An 18,542-nucleotide genomic window follows, 5' to 3' on the forward strand; every position below is an offset into this window, starting at 1 on the left:
GATAACTTGGTAATGGAAAACCGTGTATGCGTGTAGTGGAATCTCCCACTGTGGATGTGCACTTTCCTGTACAATCACAGGATGTCTGCTTATAGTTTATAAGTGATGTCATGAAAACAACTTAAATATCCCAAAGTTCAGCCAGAGTTCATGCTTTATGCAGAACAGGGAAAAAGTTTGCTAATCTTGAAATGTAATATTGCTGCAATAACAATATGAAATGCAAATGAAAAACACCAGAATGCAACAATCTCCCAATAGGAGAAACAGCTTTCTGTTCAGTCCTCTGCAAAGCTGACTACTTTAGGGTTACTTCCACCGTTGTTTGTGCTCATTTCCTCCCTCCTGAATGACAGTAAATACGTAAAAAGCGTGCAGCCAAATCAGAAACAAGTGCACAAACTGAACCCCCACACTGTGACCCCAACCACCCCGGCTCTTTGGCAGGGTCTTGGTTGTTATTTACCCCCCTCTTTCAAGGAAAAGCGCACACTCTCCCAGCAAAACATCCGAACTGTGACATAAACCACAACCTAGTGGACGGCTCGATTCAGACAGCAACAATGGCTTCAAGGTTCAAGGAGGGCGACTGAATATCGGTCGCAAAACTTATTTAAAGAATCTGTGATGGGCATAAACATCCGTGCACGTTTCAGCAAATTTGTTTTTTCCCCTCTGGTCAACAAACACACGCAACAGGACGTTCTCTCGACCTCCCTCTCCCGTGCAGCGGCACTGCACACTTGATGAATGTTCGAAAATTGCTTAAAAATCACAAGATCGCCGAAAACTTGCAAAACTACATCAAACGTCAACAGCGAGGGGCCGCTGCACAAAGTGCGCCGTGTGGAACAACTTTACAGATTGCGTTTGCAACATAATCATCGAGCAAAAACAAGAAAACGTTTAAAAAAAACTGAGGAAGAAGACGAGGCAGAAGAGACGATCGCGTAATTATAAATTAAATACCCAGGCTTCTTACACGGTGCCACTAAAGAAAAAATAGCGCAAAGTCCGATCGTGCGACGGTAACAACACGTTCACAACAATTCAAGTGTCACTTAGAGACAACTGAGGGCTGATACGAGGCTCGGAAAGTTGTAGCAAAGGCACACATGCAGACGGGAGGACGTGAAGCCACAATATGAGCGCTTAGAGGAAAAAAACGAGCAGTTTACCCACCAGAAAGTTTCCAGCATCGCATTAGTCAATTTCACAAGGACTCCCGGTAGCCTCCCATCCCGGACCGGACCAAAAACCCGCTGTGGGAGAGCCCACGCCACCGCTCCACGCTCTTTTCTCCTCCCGATCTGTTGCTTGGATATTTTTTCCGATTTTTCCCAATAATTTTTCTATATTCGGGGCCTGAGAGTGTGTCTGGCTCTCCTCAGGCTGCAGCGGAGTTATGGGGCGGTAAGCATTATGGGAGTGTGACGTCAGGCCACTTTCACAAACTTTTTTTTTCTAACCAGCGACAGCTTTACTGGTTTTTCAGCAGCTTGCAGCCAGTCCTCCCAGTTAGCAGTACTAGTTTCAGTTATAACACCTGCAGCTTATCTTCACTCTGCGCATTGATTTTAAACAAGAAAACCTTTAAAACAATTAGAAAGATGTTTGAAAACAGAAGCTTCTACAATGTCTAAAATGCAGGCTGTGCCCAGACTTGAGTAAAGAGGGGAGGGCTTAGTTGTTAAGCTATGAATGCACTTGTTCGATGCTTTGCTTTTTCTTATTTTTATTTATCTTGTTTTTTTTAAGAAGCTCAACAATAATGAGGAAACCACTGATAATTTAAAAAAAAAAGAATTTTCTGTTTATTAAATGTAGTATTTGTTTATTTCAGCCTTTTTGCTGGAATAACTACGTCAATATTTAGCTACAATGGGAGTCTGCGTTTTAAGAACCATCTAGAACATAAGATTTCTCATAACGCCACTTCATCATCATTTCGCTATTGTTATTTATAATTGGGGGGGGGGGGGGGGGGGTGGATTCAACTTGAAAAACATTTTTACCCTTAAATGCGTTATAAAAAAAATACAAAACCACTTTATTGAAATTAATGTGCTGGTATAATTAAGGTGCTTTTTAAAGGTATCCGAAAGTGAAAACATGGCGCCAGATAACGAGTAGGAGTTCCAGCCCACAAGCTGGAATGTGGATGATCACCCCGGGTCCCCACGTGCTGAAGGCTACCGGTGGTTGGTGGTGGTGGTGGTGGTCCCGTTGCTCTCTCTCCCATCTTGTGTGTCCTTTGGGGAAGGGGGAGGGGAGAAGGGTGAAAGAATTACTTCCAGGGCACATCAACTCGTTTCCTCATCACCCTAACTGCCTCTCCGGCACCACTTCCCAGCCCCTCCACAGGCTGCCAACGGTCCCACCGCCGAGCCCGCAGGGTGAACGTGTTTGTGCACAGCGCCGGAGTGAGTGAAATGAGAAGGGGTGTCTTCAATAATGCGGCATTTAAGTTCTTATGTTCTATTTTCATACAAAAAATAAAATACTGTTTTTAAAGATCAATACATATATTTGTGTAATTTTTGAATTGCATAAATGATTCAACTTATTCCGAAGCCTTTGCATCATGTTGAAGTGCAAAATGCTTTTATTAAACAGAAACACATGATTCAAAATCTTGCATTTAGGTGCTGACTGGCCAGTGAACAATTAAAATAAAAAATACATCACCATGCAGAATGCACTTATCCTGTTATTCGGATTTTCATGGGCAATTAGTCTAAATTGAAAAATTTCCGACAGAACATGAAAGCATCAAAAGCCTTTCGGCTTGTTCAATAAAGGGGAGCGGGGCAGAAAGTGTTTGTTGTTCGGGGCTGCTGTGCTGCACAACTACAATAGACGTACCTACTACAACGGTGTGCTGGAAAGAGCTTGCGGAAATGATGATGACGATGATGATGCTTTTTGTTTCCCGAACCACTTTTTTTTCCCGTTTTTTAAAGAAGAAGCTGCTTATAATAAGCCTATATTGTAAGTTGTTGTCTCGGACCTAAATGTTACTCCACTGGATCGGACCGGATATCTGTACCTGACGTCGCAGACTCGTTTATGTAAAACAGACAGGCTAAAAACCTCTTTAAACACGAATAGTGTTGAGATGTTTTGTTTTCTGTTCGTTTGTTTGTTTTGTTTTTTGTTTTTCAAAGTTTACTTTAAAAAGTCAGGTCGGTTTTTTGTATTCAAGCAGACTTTTATTTGGGGGGGGGGGGGGGGGGCAGTTAAATATTTAACTGTTAGACAAATAAAAGCAGGTCTGTGAACACAAGATCTGTAGGAATTAAAATTTCTCACAACAATTAATAGAACAAACGCATATTCAATAAAACCACATTTGTATAATTATTTTAAAGATTTTTTCATTATTAAAACAATTAAGCAACTGATACTAATAAAATATTCAGACAAACATAGAAAGCTCAGATTTAAAAATAGACAAATAAGGAAGTTATAAATAACATAAGGAAGGAAATAATTGCATTTTTATACCCATTTTTTTCTATTCATATTGGACATTTTTATTCTTAAATTAAGCCTAGACGTTCCATGAATTAATCTCTGAATACCAAGTGTAACAATTTGAAACTGTCCAAAAGCAATGACAAGTATGTACTTTGGATGAAATTATGTACTTTCTTTTGAATGCCAAAAGAAAGTACATAATTCTTCATTAAAGTTTGTTTAATGAAGAATTCTCTTTAACCTGATGCTACAGTTGTAGAAATTATCTGTGGATATAATAATGGTTTTAATGCTTTGAATGTAAAAAACTAGGAAAATCTTCCATTTTTGGACAATTTAAACCCTCAAAGGCCAAGGGCCGCTGGTCATGAGGTAGGGAAGTTGTGAGAATTTTTTATCTCCCAAAAACTACAAATACTACACTCTAGGTAATATTCTCAGAATATTCAAGGATTTTCCAACCAGGCTGTTAATTAAAATTGCCTTAGTCTGATAAATATTTGTGGGAATTAGGCACTTCAGCTGGAGTTCAAGCACTTGTGACTTAAAACTAATTAGTGCCATTTTAAGAGGGCCCTATTTTCTTTACTTTAACCACTTAAGGAGCAGGTGTCTTAAAAAATTGATCTGTTTAAAAATGTAAATAAACATTAAATCAAACTGAATCTTTAAATATATAAAATTTAGGAAAAAATGTTAATTTTGGATTTAATTCCAGCAAAAAGGATTTTAAAAAAGGTGGTGAAAACCCAGGAAAACTGATGCTTTAAAGATCACTTCAAGAACCTATAGGTTACTTAATAACCACTAGGATATTCAAACAGGTTATTAACATGTGATTTGGTAGAAAAAGAATGTCCTAAAGAGGTTGGGTCTTCTTTAAGTTAAAAGTAGCAAAGGTTCATTACACAAAAAAATCTCATAAGCAAATAGTTTAACAATTAAAGAACAACATCTCGATGTAAAACATGAACAGCTGGTAGACTTCACCATGTGTAGTAACATTAAAAGACCCCAGAAAAACCCTAACAAAGTAATGCACTTGTATTTTTTAGTACATTTGCAGTCTTACTGAGCAAAACGCTTCAGATGACATTTTAACTAAACACACATATAAGCATTTTCTCAGCTTCACATTCACGGCCAATTCAGAATCAGCAACGTCTCTAACGAGCATGTGTCAGACTAACAGGAGGAAACCTCATGTAGGCACAGGGAGCGCCTGCACTCATAAGAGCACCAACAAGGGTTTGAATCAGGAACCATCTTGTTGTCAGGTGACAGCACACCACTGTATTGAAACAAAAAGACAACCCAAAAACAAAAATGAGGCAACACACCATGCCACTGTTGTAGCTTTTTCTGAAATGTGTTTCTGGCGTCAAAATAAAAAAGGATATTTCTCATAAGCAGTTTGCGTCGTCTTTGCACATTTATTTTCATTATATACAAAATTAACAGATTAACTGCATTCTGTGTTTGTGAACTTTTTGCAGACTGGGCTGTAGGACTTTCTTTGACATCAGCTGTATATTTTGCTACCATCAGTTGTACTTTCACAAAGATTATACATTACAGATTTTACCTGTGGTACGACTAATGTATGACTAAATTCAGCTGACCACGCTGCCTTTGGTGGGATCTGATGTAACCGCTTTGGTTGTTTTTCCCCCTGCAGCTTCTTCTGTTAGGATCCTATAAAGCAAACAGAAACTGGACAAGAATAGATGATAGAGAAACAGAAGGTCTGAAGATGGATGAGGTGAGGCAATTTCCTGGCATAAACAGTGAGATTTCTTTCATTATGCCTTTGTTTGTTTATTTGGATTACAGTGTGGTTTGCTGCAACCGCAGTCAGGTTGATTGCAGTTGTTGCGTGGTGGGCTGTTATTTACATCTGTGGAGCAATTTTTACTAACCTATGAAATGCCACAACATGACATCCTCTGATTCCTCTGTCTTTTTCTCAGCCCTGTAGACCATGCAGGAAAAGCCCTCACATGCACAGCAGCAGCCACCACTCCCCTGCATGTTTCTGGCTACCACACACCTAATCAGTCCTGATTAGATGCACTGTGAGGGACGAGGAAGCCAGAAGTTTCCTTTGAGAAGTTCTGATGACAGGACAGAAGAAAGCAATGGGCTCCCTTAAATAAAGCCTTCATCAGGCTCTGGGAAGAAACATGTGGCTCTGTTTATGGCAGGGTATACCAGTGTTCTGTTCTCCAACTGATCTTGCAGTGTCATCTTGATTTACCTCCTTCCTTTAGCACGCTTTACTTCACAGCTATTACTTTAACACCGTCAGCTTCATATAGACGCACGCTCAAGCTCCTCTGTAAGTACACATGCACCTCTAAACTTAACGTATTGTGGCAAGCACTCACACACCCATCTACACAAACCAAAGAGATCCAAAATCAGCATCAGCAAGCACAATAGCAATTAGTAAGGGGGACAATTTGTTCACATCTGGAGTGGATTTGCTTGCCACCAGAATACCCAGCAATCTCTTCTTTCAGGGTCTGGCACAGTGGGAAATGACTATGTGTGTTTTTATGTGTTTTGTTTAAAACAGATGGGCGGTTTACATTAGTGGGGATGGGTGATAAACAGCTTAGGAGGGATGGTGGGGAACCACCAGGACATCATTGTCCCGTCCAGCTACACAGAAATGGCTGAGCATTCGACTGAAAGCTAGACAGAGACGATACATCTGCATGATGTAACCACTGAGCATTTGGTGTGTGATAATTTCTGGGCAGAAGTTCTCTGCGATGAGGTGGGGTGTCAAGTCACAGAGAGCAAACATCAGAGTTCTGCAGGAGGTTGATAAGGTAGATGGGTGGAGCTGCAGAGCTGTCCAGTTACACAGTCATCAGTTACATCATGAAGGCACTCTGCCCCAAAAATTATTTTAAAAAAGAGTTTTAAATTAATAGTTAATGAAAATACTCAGTCATGAAATGATTTATTTTTTTTGCTTTATATGCAAAAACAGGACAAAAACAACACTTATTGAACAGAATAAGTGTATCTGATAATGTGCTTGAGGGAGTGTTTGTAGGTGTGCACAGTTTTAGTAAGCCCAGAGGTAAAAATTTGTGAAAGAGAATGAAAAAATAAGAAAGGCAAGATGAATAACTATATAAATAAAGCCAATAATAATGAAATAAGAAGAAATGAATAGTAGAAAGATACTGTCAAGTTCTGTCTGTCTTCCAAGTCACTGCACTTATAAATAAAAGTCTGTTTCACATAGTAACATGTTGAAATAAGCACTGTGAGAAACTCTGAGGGAAAGTGTTTATATTTACTACACTGTTAAAAATGAAGTAATGTAAATAATGTTATATTTATGTGATAATTATTGTATGAATTAAATATTGTCACTTCTGGCGTACCCTGTACATTTGTCAGTATTCTTGGCAATACTGAGAATCAAGTAGTTTTGGTGCATAACTTAATCAAACAGGAAGTGAAAGGAACATACTGCATATCCAGGTTCAAAGGCTTGCAAGTCAGAGCACCTGCCTACACATTTGCTGTTTAAAAGCACAGTAATGTGAGTATCAGTTATAAGTTTACAAAACCGGTACAAAAAACATTCTGAACCATTTAAAAGGTTTTAGAATCACTTGTAGCTTTATCCAGATGTTCAGATGGCTTAGCTTAATTAGTTTAATTATCTACTTACCTTTCATTAATGTCCGTTATTGTGGGAACAACCAAAGTCTTATGTTACAGTCTTCATGTATGCCACTCAGACACACTAGGGCAAATGGGATATTTGTGTTTAAACAGAAAAATAAAGTTTGTTAATCTATCTATCTATCTATCTATCTATCTATCTATCTATCTCTCTCTCTCTCTCTCTCTCTCTCTCTATATATATATATATATATATATATATATATATATATATATATATATATATATATATATATATATATATATATATATATATATATATATATATATATATATATATATATGCTACTGTGCTGCTATAACTACTAATAGTAGCGCAGTACTATTACCCTATTACTACTTTTTTAGTGTTTTAGTGTTTTAGTCCAGCTTCATTTGAAGAGGGGCTTTTAGCATTTACAGTTTTAAAGGTTTAAAATATATTGTTTCAAATGTTGATTTTTGTTTAGTTGTTATTAGTTTCATGATTAACAGTCTCAGCGCTTGTTATGACAGTAGTGGTATTTTTAAGCCTTTATGACGTACAGACATGTCTCAAACATGCACTAAAGTCTTCTGTTGTGTTAACAAATTCAATCAAACTGACAAAGATATTTCTCATGTGTTTTAATTTTACTTTAGTTTGTTTTCAAATCTAACCTTTTCACTAGTCTAAACCTTTCTAGTGCATTCAGTTTTTATCCATGTCAGTAAATTATTATTAGCATGTATTACTAACATTTTCTAGAGGTAGATATTGCATTTTTGTTTGTTTTGGCATGTCCACGTTTAAATTTAAATAAATCTGTCAAGTGAGAAATATTTCTTATCATTAATAGCTTTAATGCTGCAAACTTTAGAATAGACTTTAAAGAGATAGTTTGGCTTTTTCCAATTTCATTAATAAGATAAATCTCCTAACATCAGTTTTGATACTTTGTGTGTTGCTTTTTGTTACATTCAGTCTACGTGTAGCTACAGCAGATTACTGAGAGGAACCAACAGACCAAAATAAAATAAGATAAAACACACACAAAGCTTAACATCCCTAAATACAAGAAAACCTTGAAGGTGAAACAGGTTTCTCTTAATTTTTCTCTATATCACTAAAGCAAACTGCTTCTAATAGATGGACCTACAGCAGCTGGAAACTAAAGAAAATCAACAGTAAACAGTTATTAAATTTGACCCATTTTCTACTACTTTTAAATTTAAATAAATCTTGAAAACCAGAATGAAATTGTAGGTGAAGTCAAAAGTAAAACTAAATATGAAAATCTGGTTAAAATGCAGGTAAATTAAGTTTTAAAAAAAATGTTTTTTTTAAATCAGAGGTTTGGAGCAATCTTTAATACTTGAAATGACACTTAAAAGTTAAATCTTTATAATCAAAATTACTTTAAAATTACTTTAAAAATACTTGGTTTCCAGAACTTGTCAGGCTTGCCGTTTTCACAGCAGACAAGTCCTCTTACAGCATGGATTTCATTGGTTTTTCCAAGTAATTTTTCTTGTCTTGAGCAACATTGGAGTAGTCCATCACAGTAAAATTTCTCTCAGCTTGCTGATACTAAGCTCTCTTGTAGCATCACCTGCAGGATTTCCATTTCCTCTATAATAGTTCCACTGGGTAGGTTCAGTTAAACTCTTTTCCACATCCCCTGTTTAGTCGAACTCTATATCTTCTCCAAAGTTTAACTTGGCTCTCTTCTATGTCAAGGTGTGTCAAGATATATTTACTATGTCTAGCTACAATAAGAGCACCTAGCCATTCCAGGCTGAGTAGGGTAAAGTTTTTTTAGGTGCATCTGTTGTTTTAAATGTTTTCCAAGTTCATTACCAGTTTTACTTAATGCCTTTATCACAGAGGAATGGGTTGGAAAAACTCTTTCTCAGGTTTAGGCATTAACTTTTGCATCTTAAAACTCACTGAAGAAAGAAAATAGGACTGTTTCTATTCTGTTTGTTCACAGAGTATTCACCCGGACAAAAAACATACCTCAGATAGTTCATGGACAACTGGTGTGTGTAACGCGATGCCTTTGAAGAGGTGTGTTTTTTTCTTCACCTCCATAGTTACAACATGGAGTTTTATTATATTTAAAAACACATAAACAAACAAAAAAGCTTTTATTATTGACACTCTTTTCTTCTACGTGGACAAATTTGTCAGAAAAACCTGTTTAACATGTGACAGCTCTGCATGCTAGATCTGTAAAATGACAGCACACCATACAGATTTCAGCTGAACTGAAAGCTGGGTTGTCAGGAACAACACATAAAGGTCAACAGGAGGAGGGTTGTTTTGAGGTTGACTACCTTATTTCCCTCTTGTGAAAGGCCACAAACAGTGTAGAATATGAAAGAAGTTAAAAACATAGCAGACAAATGGGGAAACATAAGTGGCATGTATGCATGTGTAGATGTTCTAATACTGAATACTACTAACTGAAAGCTTCTTCCTCTGCAGCTTGAAGAGTCGAAAAAGGAAATGAAACTGATAAAACCTTGGATAGTGAGGAAGAGCTGCACAAAAACTAAAATGCAAAAAAAGTTAGGTGAACATTTTTATGTTTGTTTGATTGTTGTGATCCTGTCACCTCAAGGAAGTCTCACGCTCTCTCTCCCTGTCTCACCAACTTTTTGTCTTTTTCTCAAACTCCGGCAGTGAGTTGTGGTTCTTTGTATTGTTATCTTCGCTGTCATCTGTAACAATGAGAAACAGTGTGTGTTCAAGGGATGGGGGAGGAGCAGACATCAAGAACGACACAGGAAAAGAGGGAAAGAGCAGCCAGCTGTTGAGCATCAGAGAAAAGAAAAACGAGAGTGATTGAGTACAAAGAGAGAATCGTTAGAACGGGTTGGCTGACCTGGAGGATGCAAAGGGATTAAGAATCCCTGAAAGCCCAACTAGAAAACCTCAGAGTCCTTTTCGTGTGAAACTCACAAAAAAAGTTCTGGACTTTGGTTATAATTTAAAAATATATAGTCTGTCTACTGTTTTAGCTGTTTTATGTAGATGTACATGTTTAGTTGTCCTTGGAGTAATTATAAAAAACAAACTATATGCAGATCATTCCAGTTGTGTCGCTCAGCCGCTTAGCTGTGCATAACAATCTCTTTATTGTGACATATTTAAGCAATTATCGGTTGATTCGGTCAAACAAGGCAGGCTGGCAGAGAATCATCTAAATAAAAGTAACAAAAGTTTGAGACCGCACCCAGGCCACATGTTGTCATGCCTACCCAGTACACTTGGTCTGGGCATGTTGAGCACACATGTGAACCTCTAATGACGAACACATAATGACAACACTCTGGGAGTGCTGCCCCTTCTCCCATCTGAGTCTTTATCACTGGATGTAGCATTGATTGGCTCCATCTGATTTACACCTGGGAATCTCAGGCAAAGCAGCAAGGACTAATGCAATATTTCTTTTCTCATACTGTGAACTCTGTGTGACCCCCTTCTTTGTCAGTCTGCAGGAATGATCAAAAGAGAAGTAGCAAACGCTTATTGTATGCTTTAAACCCATGATTTTCTTCCTAACTCAAAATATGTGCTGACACCCAGCGTTGTTCATTTTTAAAGGGTTAGTTCTACAGTTAGTTAATGCTATTCCTGTATGATTACTGTACATCCACTGTTTACTTCAACCATGCACTGTATATAAAGATAATGTTCTGTCTATATAATCACTGTTTTCAGCCAGCACTGCACTAACAGAATTTTGACTATGTTTAATCCAAAATCTGTTAAAACCAGACTATGATTTATAGACATTTTACATAAAAACATTACAATATATACAATGTATAACTTTGATAGGGCACAGAACTGTAAATAAAATAGGAGGTTCTAAACAAACAGAGCCATTCTAGTTGTTAAAAGCCACCACCGCTCACCCAATGACCAACTTGTACACATTATGAATGAAAAATTCAGCTTTAGTCTCAAAGCATAATGTTTCCACCTCCATGCTCGAGAGTATGATATTCTTTGGGATTTGGCATTTCTTTTCTTCAAACACATCAGGTCAAGTTGATGCCAAAAAAAAAGGATTTTGGAGAACCCCCTTTGGAGAACAAACCTGTGGAGAATAAGGCAATATTTATGAAACCCTCTACCGCAACAATGATTTGGAGCAGAGCAATTTACAGTTGTGTAAATAAATGCTTTCAGGTGCATCAGCTGTGGTTAACAGCAGGCTAGGAGCTAGAGGTACTGTTTTTCTCATGGACAATTGCAAAACGTAAATTAACACTTTTTGTTTAACACATGGTTAAAAAGTGATACGACTTCTCAGATATTCATTTTGGGAATATGGCTGATGTCTCAGTTTAGATAGAAATGGGCTACACTTCACCCTGATGAAAATAAATCATTCATTATTCAAGCATCATTTTGTATTTGCATTTTCTGCATATAAGATGGTTTAGAATGTAACTGCAATGTTATTTCCTGTATTCCCTCAAAATCTCAGTTAGCTGCTAGCTTTAAGCAAAAGAGTCCTGTATGAACACAGTTGGATTTTTTAAGTTTTGAATCTTCAGTTTCCTCTTCTTAGCTGATAGGAGTGGCACCAGGTGTGATCTTTTGCCACTGTAGCCCATCTGCTTCAAGGTGTGTTCAGAGATAATCTTCTGCATACCTTGATTGAAGCAAATGGTTATTTCAGCTACTGCTGCCTTCCTACCAGCTCAAGGCACTCTGGCCATTATGGGTCAGAGTAGAAGGCATTTTTAACCCAGAAAACTGCCACCCACTTGATATTTTCTGTTTTTCCACACCATTCTCTGAGGTGATTGTTGTAAAAATCCCAGCAGACCAACAAGTATGCCAACTAAACAGTTTTGTCTTCATCCTTTTCAAACACGACAAACATTTTGTTCATATTCACTGCAACATCTTAGTTATTCCAAATTTTAGATAAAACAGTTGAATAAATCACAAAACTATCAAATCAAATGTGCAGAGCTAACTGCTGTGGCAAACCCTTGTGCAACTGAAAGGATCTTCTATTTGGTTCAGATTTGAGTCATTTTACTTTTTTTAATCATTTTGAAGTTTGGACTGTTTTGTGAAGGTGCTGCTTCAGTTCAGTTGATGGTAAATGGACTGGGGCTTATACAGCGCTTTTCTACTCATCTGAGCATTCAAAGCGCTTTACGAAACTTGTGCATTCACCCATTCGCACAAGCACATCGTTCTAAGTGCTTCATAGCTAACATTCACATGGCTGCATCGGAGAGTAATTAGTATCTTGCCCAAGTAAACTAGGGGAAGCCAGGAATCGAACCACCAACCTTCCAATCAGTGGATGACCTGCTCTACCACCTGAGCTACAGTGGGTGGCTGTGGGTGGCTGTAGCTCAGGTTTTAGAGCAGGTTTTTTGATCTTTAAAAACTGAATGTGAAGACAATCACCAATGTCATTCATAAAGAAAATAATAGTTAGATGCAATAATGTACAAAATTGGCTCTATTGCTTATGTTTAAATCGGTTCTACTGTTGCTTATTTAGTAAGTAAGAGTTAATTCTTTAGAACCTGGGCGCCAAACATAAGGCCAAGCTGATTCTGGCCCCCATTTCCAAAGAAATCCCCCCCCCCCTCCCTTTCCAAAGTAATTAAGTAATAGATAAACAATAATAATTAAAACACAGGTAAGTTCCTGTTTTTTCACAGAAATTTTTATTTTTTACAATGAAAAAAATACATTTTCTGTTAATTATTGTGAATTACATCTGGGCATTTCTACAGCAGCATTTCTGCATCATACAGGAAAACTGAGATGTATTGTTGAAATCCCTTTCCTTATACTAAATGGGGTTAAATATGTAGTTAAACATCTTTAATCTGACAAAAAGTTTCACTGTTTCAAATCCCTAAAATGTCAAACTGCGAGGAATAGCTACCTGATATTTTATTATCTTCGTATTTCTTTTCTACTTGGATATACACCCATTTTGTTCGATAAAGACCAAAGATTTTACCAGGAGTGCACTTTAGCACCAGTGCAGTAGGTGGCAGCAAAGTTTGAGTTGAACTATTGAAAGAAACCCAAGGAATTGTGGGATGTGACATGAAGCACAATGGCGGTTAAACAACAGAACATTGACGGTCTTTCACTAAAATGTTTATTCTTATCACTTCTACTCCAAACTTGTCGAACCTTTGCCGAAGAGCTGCAGTGGGATGCGAATGGCTACGTTTTGTACTGCCCGTGCATGGGTAAATCATTCTTTGTAGCTACATGCGCTCATTCTGCCGGAGTAACACAGTTAGCGAGTTCAAAAGTTTTTCATGCCCATGTATGAGTTCACAGAGCCAGGAGCTGTCCCAGGGGGTGCTTGTTATTTCGGAGGTAGTGTTTTTACAGTGAAGCTGAGTAGAGAGGACCTTATAAAAATAAACGCTGAACTTGGAGAACATTTGAGCAGCTAAAATATATGTCTTTGTATGCTCAGACAGGAGGGGCGCTTTCAGCCCTTAGAGCGAATGAAATAAGAAATACTAATCATTCCTACTACTAATGAAGTAAGAAACTTACTTAAATCAAGGACATTGCAAAAATTAACAGAAGAGCTGTACGCAAAAACACAAGTTGGCATCTCCGTAAAATTTGTCAGCTGATTAAGCATGATCTGTTCTAAAATTAGTTTTCTACTACACGCTTCCCTTCCATTAATGCACTTACGAGACAGCGATGCCGTGACCTGCTGTTGCTTACCAACAATAAGATTTAGTAAATTTAGAACAGATATTAAGAATGTAAAAGTGTGTGTATGTATATATACTCATAACAGCGGCTTACAGACATTTTCGTAGTTTTCCTAGCTTTTGGCCATCCATTGCAATGAAATGACTATAATGTAGTTATGTTTTCATGCCTCGTTAACTTGTTTAAACAACGAACTTCCTTGTAGTAAATGTATGTCACACATGCCATGTGAAGGAGCACAAAGTTTACACTGATAGATAAGTGCAACTTTATGCACATTATGCATGTTATTCAGGTCGCTTTGGAAACCAGGCTGACCACTTCCTAGGATCTCTGGCCTTTGCAAAGATGTTGAACCGAACCCTGGCAGTCCCTCCCTGGATAGTGTACCGCCATCACACACACCCCTACACCAATGTAAGTCCAGGCAGCAAGGTGAGAGCAAAGCTGTTGTTAAGTGTACTGTGTGGTGTACTTTTAGTATCCCTTTGGGAAGTATCAGAGGTACTGGTCACACGCTGTATATCAGAACAAATGACATAAAGCTATTTTTCACACATGCACTGCAGCCCTAAGCTTTAGTAGCAGGTACTTGTCAAAAATATACATAAATAGCTAGAGCATATCTGTCTAACACAAATGTGATTTTGTTAAAGCTATTACACACCAAGTCTTAAGGTGGCTGTGTTGTTTTATTCCACTCTTATGTATTCTGTTCAGGTCCATGTTCCCTACAGCGAGTTCTTCGTGCTGGAGGCTTTGTCTGCCTACCACCGTGTGATCAGCTTGGAGGACTTCATGGAGAAGCTAGCCCCCAAATACTGGCCTTCAGGACAGAGGAATGCCTACTGCTTTGAGACGGCGGCCCATCGGAGTAAGGACAAGAAGTCCTGCCCAATGAAGGTGAATTAGAATCTAAAAGAAACCTTATCTGGCTTAATGTGATTAGCCACAGGTGAAATGCTGCCCTCTGGCGGTCCACGGACAGTCCACAGATTATATATTGTATATTGATCAGAAGCTCCTGTTTGAACATTCTAATATGGCCAGATTATCCCGATTTATTTTTTCAGGATGGGAACCCATTTGGGCCATTCTGGGACTATGCCGGTGTGGACTTTGACAAGTCTGTCTTATTTGGTGGGATTTCCTTCAGTGCCTATCACCAACCTCAGTGGATGAAGAAGTGAGTACATGTCAGTGCAGGTATACACAGAATTATTAAAGGTGACATAAAACATTAAAAAAAACCTACCTCATTCACTATTCCACTGTTTCATGCTCTTGGGTTAGGTTTCCTCCCTTTGAGCACCCTGTCCTGGCCATGCCTGGGGCTCCAGCTCAGTTTCCAGTGATAGAAGAGCATGTGGGCCTGCAGCGCTATATAGTTTGGTCAGACAAGATGGTGAAGGAGGGAGAAGAGCACATTGCCACCTTGCTGACCAGGCCATATGTTGGCATCCATCTGAGGATTGGCATAGACTGGGTGAGATAAGCTTGACAAGCCCTGGACACAGAGGGTTTTATTCACATGCTCTCTTATGTGCAGCCCCTCAGTCTGAAAAAGTGAGTTGTTTTAGCTCCTTTTCCTTCAGAGCCACAGATCTCTTAATTGGCTAGCACTTGCAAACAGAAGGTTGGGTGGGCTTCTGGGTGAATTCATGTGCTGCATCACAGACATACCTGTGATGGTCCAAGTGTCTCTGCACAGTCTGTTTTTCATGAGAGAGCTAAATTGGCCATAGGTATGAATGTCAGTGTGAATGGTTATCCGTTTCAGTCCCAATCTGGGTTTGTTCATAGCAGTAAATGAATATTCATTCAGTGCATCATTGAGGCTCAATTCAATTTTATTTATATAGCGCCAAATCACAACAACAGTCGCCTCAAGGCACTTTATATTGTACAGTAGATTCTACAATAATAGATACAGAGAAAAACCCAACAGTCACATGACCCCTATGAGCAAGGTCTTTGGTGACAGTGGGAAGGAAAAACTCCCTTTTAACAGGAAGAAACCTCCGGCAGAACCCGGCTCAGGGAGGGGCGGGGCCATCTTCTCTCACCCCAACCAGGGTGAGAGAAGGAAGGCAAGGCTCAGTGATGACTGACTAAAATCTACTGACAACCAATGTTCCCTCTAGTTGTTTAGGAAGGGGGGGAAGTTTTAGGAGTGACGGCGGCGTTTTGAGATGTGAGAGATTTGAGATGTTTAGCGCAAATCTTGTGTAGTTAGTGTGTAATGTAGTCAATAGTTTTGTTGTGTGTGTCAGAACAATGAGGTGTTACAGGAGTGATACATCTCCTGTTGTCAGGCCTGCAGGTATCAGGCTGTTGTTCTCCTTTATCTCATAGTGGACAGAAATTATTTTTTGGAATGGCACAAATAATTTGTGTGGCATCAAATTTGATGCAGAACAGCTGATTGTTCTGTAAATAGTTTGAAATGTTTATTTTAAAAAATGCCTTGGCTGCATTTTTAGGTAAACAGCTGCAAAAACCTTTGTTTGCATAACTCAGTTACTTTTTTGAAGAAGTAACTATATAATTAATTGCCCAACATTGGTCATTATATACTGTATTTTGCAGACAGAGAGTTACAGGACTCTGTCCCAGATGCCCAGTCTCCCAGACTCATACTCATAATACAAGTCAGAGCTTTATAAAAAAAAGAAAAGAAAAAAAGAAAGAAAGTGTGTTGTTTTCCAAATTGGAGTTCAAGTTATTTTTACTTAACATACTACACAGGTCACGAACAAGATTTTTTTTAATTTTCATTGTAAGTGGGCTAAAGCAGTTAATTAAAAGTAGTATAACATAAATGTAAATGCTGTAATTTGATTATTTTAATAAACCATGTAACTTGGATGGATTCGATACTGGCGTGAAAACAGTGCACACGTCTGCTGTTGGTCACAGTGGTCCAACGGGGTCTCAGGGAGTTTGTGTGTTCGCTCAGACACATCAAAAATTATAGGGAACATTGCTGACAACAGAGGAGGAGCAAGCCCATAAAAGAAACTATGCGGAAATGAAACAAGGACACAAATGAGGTCGATAAATGAAATATTTGTATTCATTTTTTTCCCCTTTGGCTCATTGTATCCATATATTGTGAGGGAACAGTCAAACCTTATAGTCTGTACAGTTTATATTCTAACTTTTTAATCTTTGTCTCCTTTTCTAGCAAAATGCCTGCAAACTGCTGAAGAATGGCGATGCAGGACCTCATTTCATGGCCTCCCCTCAGTGCGTCGGGTATAACCGTCAAAAAGCCCTGCCCCTCACTATGGCCATGTGTCTCCCTGACCTAACTGAGATTCGTGGGGCTGTCAAGCTGTGGGTAAAGAAGACCAACGCCCGTTCTGTCTACATCGCCACAGACTCTGAATCGCACAGTCAGGACATTGAAAAGCTCTTCAAAGGCAAGGTGGGTTCTTGTGTGGAGAATTCATAAGTCTGTCATAAGCTTGTTTTGGCATCTTTGTCCTTAATGCTAACTTGAGGGGCTGGGAGGTTTGTGAGAACTTAAGAACCTTTCAAACTCTTTACAGAGTCACTAAAAATAATCTGGCTGGCTGTGAGCCCAGAAGCTTCACCCACATGCCGTTTATGAGGGGCAGCCAGTTAGAAAATGCTGGTTTAAAGGGAGGAGCTAATTTCATACTCCATTTACCTTAGAAGTCAGATAGTCAGATCCCAGCTTCAGTATCTCACAGCTGATTACGTTCATGCCACCATCTTGAATTGTGAAGTCGGGGTTGGTGTGGCTGCTGAGGTGGTGTTCCAGTTGTTAATTCAGACTGGGGACTGGATATTCTGACTTCAAATGGAACGCATCATAAAGCTACTCATTTTTTTACATATGTAATCTATAGGACGATAAAATATTTGAAAGCTGCATGTGACCTTACTCCATTATACTTCAATTTTGTATTTTTCTTTTTTGTAGTAAAGACATTTCCACCATAAAGTGATACATAAAAGCTACAATTTTTGTACCTCTAAGAGGAGGAATTCCCTGCTTTAAGACCCGAAGATCTGGAGCGAGACCTGAAGGAAAGCCCGTCTAATTTGTGGTTTCCACTGTGACCTCTGCAGGTGAAAGTGGTGAGTCTTCAGCCAGACTTTGCCCAGATGGACTTGTACATCTTAGGCCAGTCTGACCACTTCATTGGCAACTGCGTTTCCTCCTTCTCTGCCTTTGTGAAGAGAGAGCGGGACGTCCGCAGCCTTCCCTCCTCCTTCTTCGGTATGGACAAGCCGGGGAAATCAAATGCCAAAGAAGAGCTCTGATTGTCAGGCGTTCGTCCTCTGAACACTGATTCTAATTACATGTCATGAGGAGGCGAGAGAGTGTTCAAATCTCACACAATGGTTCACAATGTGTCCAGTAAGATTATAAATTAAGGCTACACGCATGTCTACTTTCAGAATGGGTTATGTGTGTTAAAACATGGAGAGTGCTGCTATCAGGAAACACTATTTAAATAAACGCTATTATAATGCAAATACAGTTTTTTAGGGAGTAAAAAACTGTTAAATTAGCAGATGTTTTAACAGTGTTCATCAGTCAGCCACACATTCACTCTGAGCTGTTTGTGGTACACAAGTGGAACCTATACTGCAATGAGGAGGCATAAATGTA

General features: G+C 38.7%; 2 protein-coding genes and 1 long non-coding RNA gene across 5 annotated transcripts in view; 2 read left to right on the forward strand and 1 right to left on the reverse strand.

Moving 5' to 3' along the window:
- Positions 1 to 1,413, reverse strand: part of plagl2 (pleiomorphic adenoma gene-like 2) — a 44,048-nt gene extending 42,635 nt beyond the window's left edge. For all 3 annotated transcript variants that reach the window (XM_085344677.1, XM_085344676.1, XM_085344675.1), the window contains exon 1: positions 1,183 to 1,413. The gene's annotated coding sequence lies outside the window, so the exon portion shown is untranslated. The remainder of the gene's footprint in view (positions 1 to 1,182) is intronic.
- Positions 1,414 to 2,901: 1,488 nt separating this feature from the next.
- LOC146610781 (uncharacterized) lies at positions 2,902 to 6,608 on the forward strand. The gene is made up of 3 exons (XR_014905017.1): positions 2,902 to 2,991; positions 5,159 to 5,242; positions 5,451 to 6,608. It is a non-coding gene; the product is annotated as an uncharacterized LOC146610781 (long non-coding RNA).
- A 6,657-nt stretch (positions 6,609 to 13,265) lies between these two features.
- On the forward strand, positions 13,266 to 18,190 carry pofut1 (protein O-fucosyltransferase 1). The gene is made up of 7 exons (XM_085344791.1): positions 13,266 to 13,404; positions 14,190 to 14,311; positions 14,615 to 14,797; positions 14,968 to 15,080; positions 15,188 to 15,380; positions 17,082 to 17,324; positions 17,996 to 18,190. The coding sequence occupies exons 1-7, from the start codon at positions 13,266 to 13,268 to the stop codon at positions 18,188 to 18,190; spliced, it is 1,188 nt and encodes a 395-aa protein (XP_085200917.1).
- Positions 18,191 to 18,542: the final 352 nt, after the last annotated feature.

This window comes from Diplotaxodon limnothrissa, linkage group LG20 (assembly GCF_057381915.1).
Source record: "Diplotaxodon limnothrissa isolate DT_005_m linkage group LG20, D_limnothrissa_male_GT1.1, whole genome shotgun sequence".
Taxonomy (NCBI): Eukaryota; Metazoa; Chordata; class Actinopteri; order Cichliformes; family Cichlidae; genus Diplotaxodon; species Diplotaxodon limnothrissa.

Bases quoted from the DNA above. Each gene is read 5' to 3' on its own strand.
- pofut1 (XM_085344791.1), top strand. From the start codon at position 13,266: ATGGCGGTTAAACAACAGAACATTGACGGTCTTTCACTAAAATGTTTA. The intron at 14,798-14,967 runs GTGAATTAGAAT...TTATTTTTTCAG, and splicing joins AGAAGTCCTGCCCAATGAAG to GATGGGAACCCATTTGGGCC. The intron at 15,081-15,187 runs GTGAGTACATGT...CTCTTGGGTTAG, and splicing joins CAACCTCAGTGGATGAAGAA to GTTTCCTCCCTTTGAGCACC.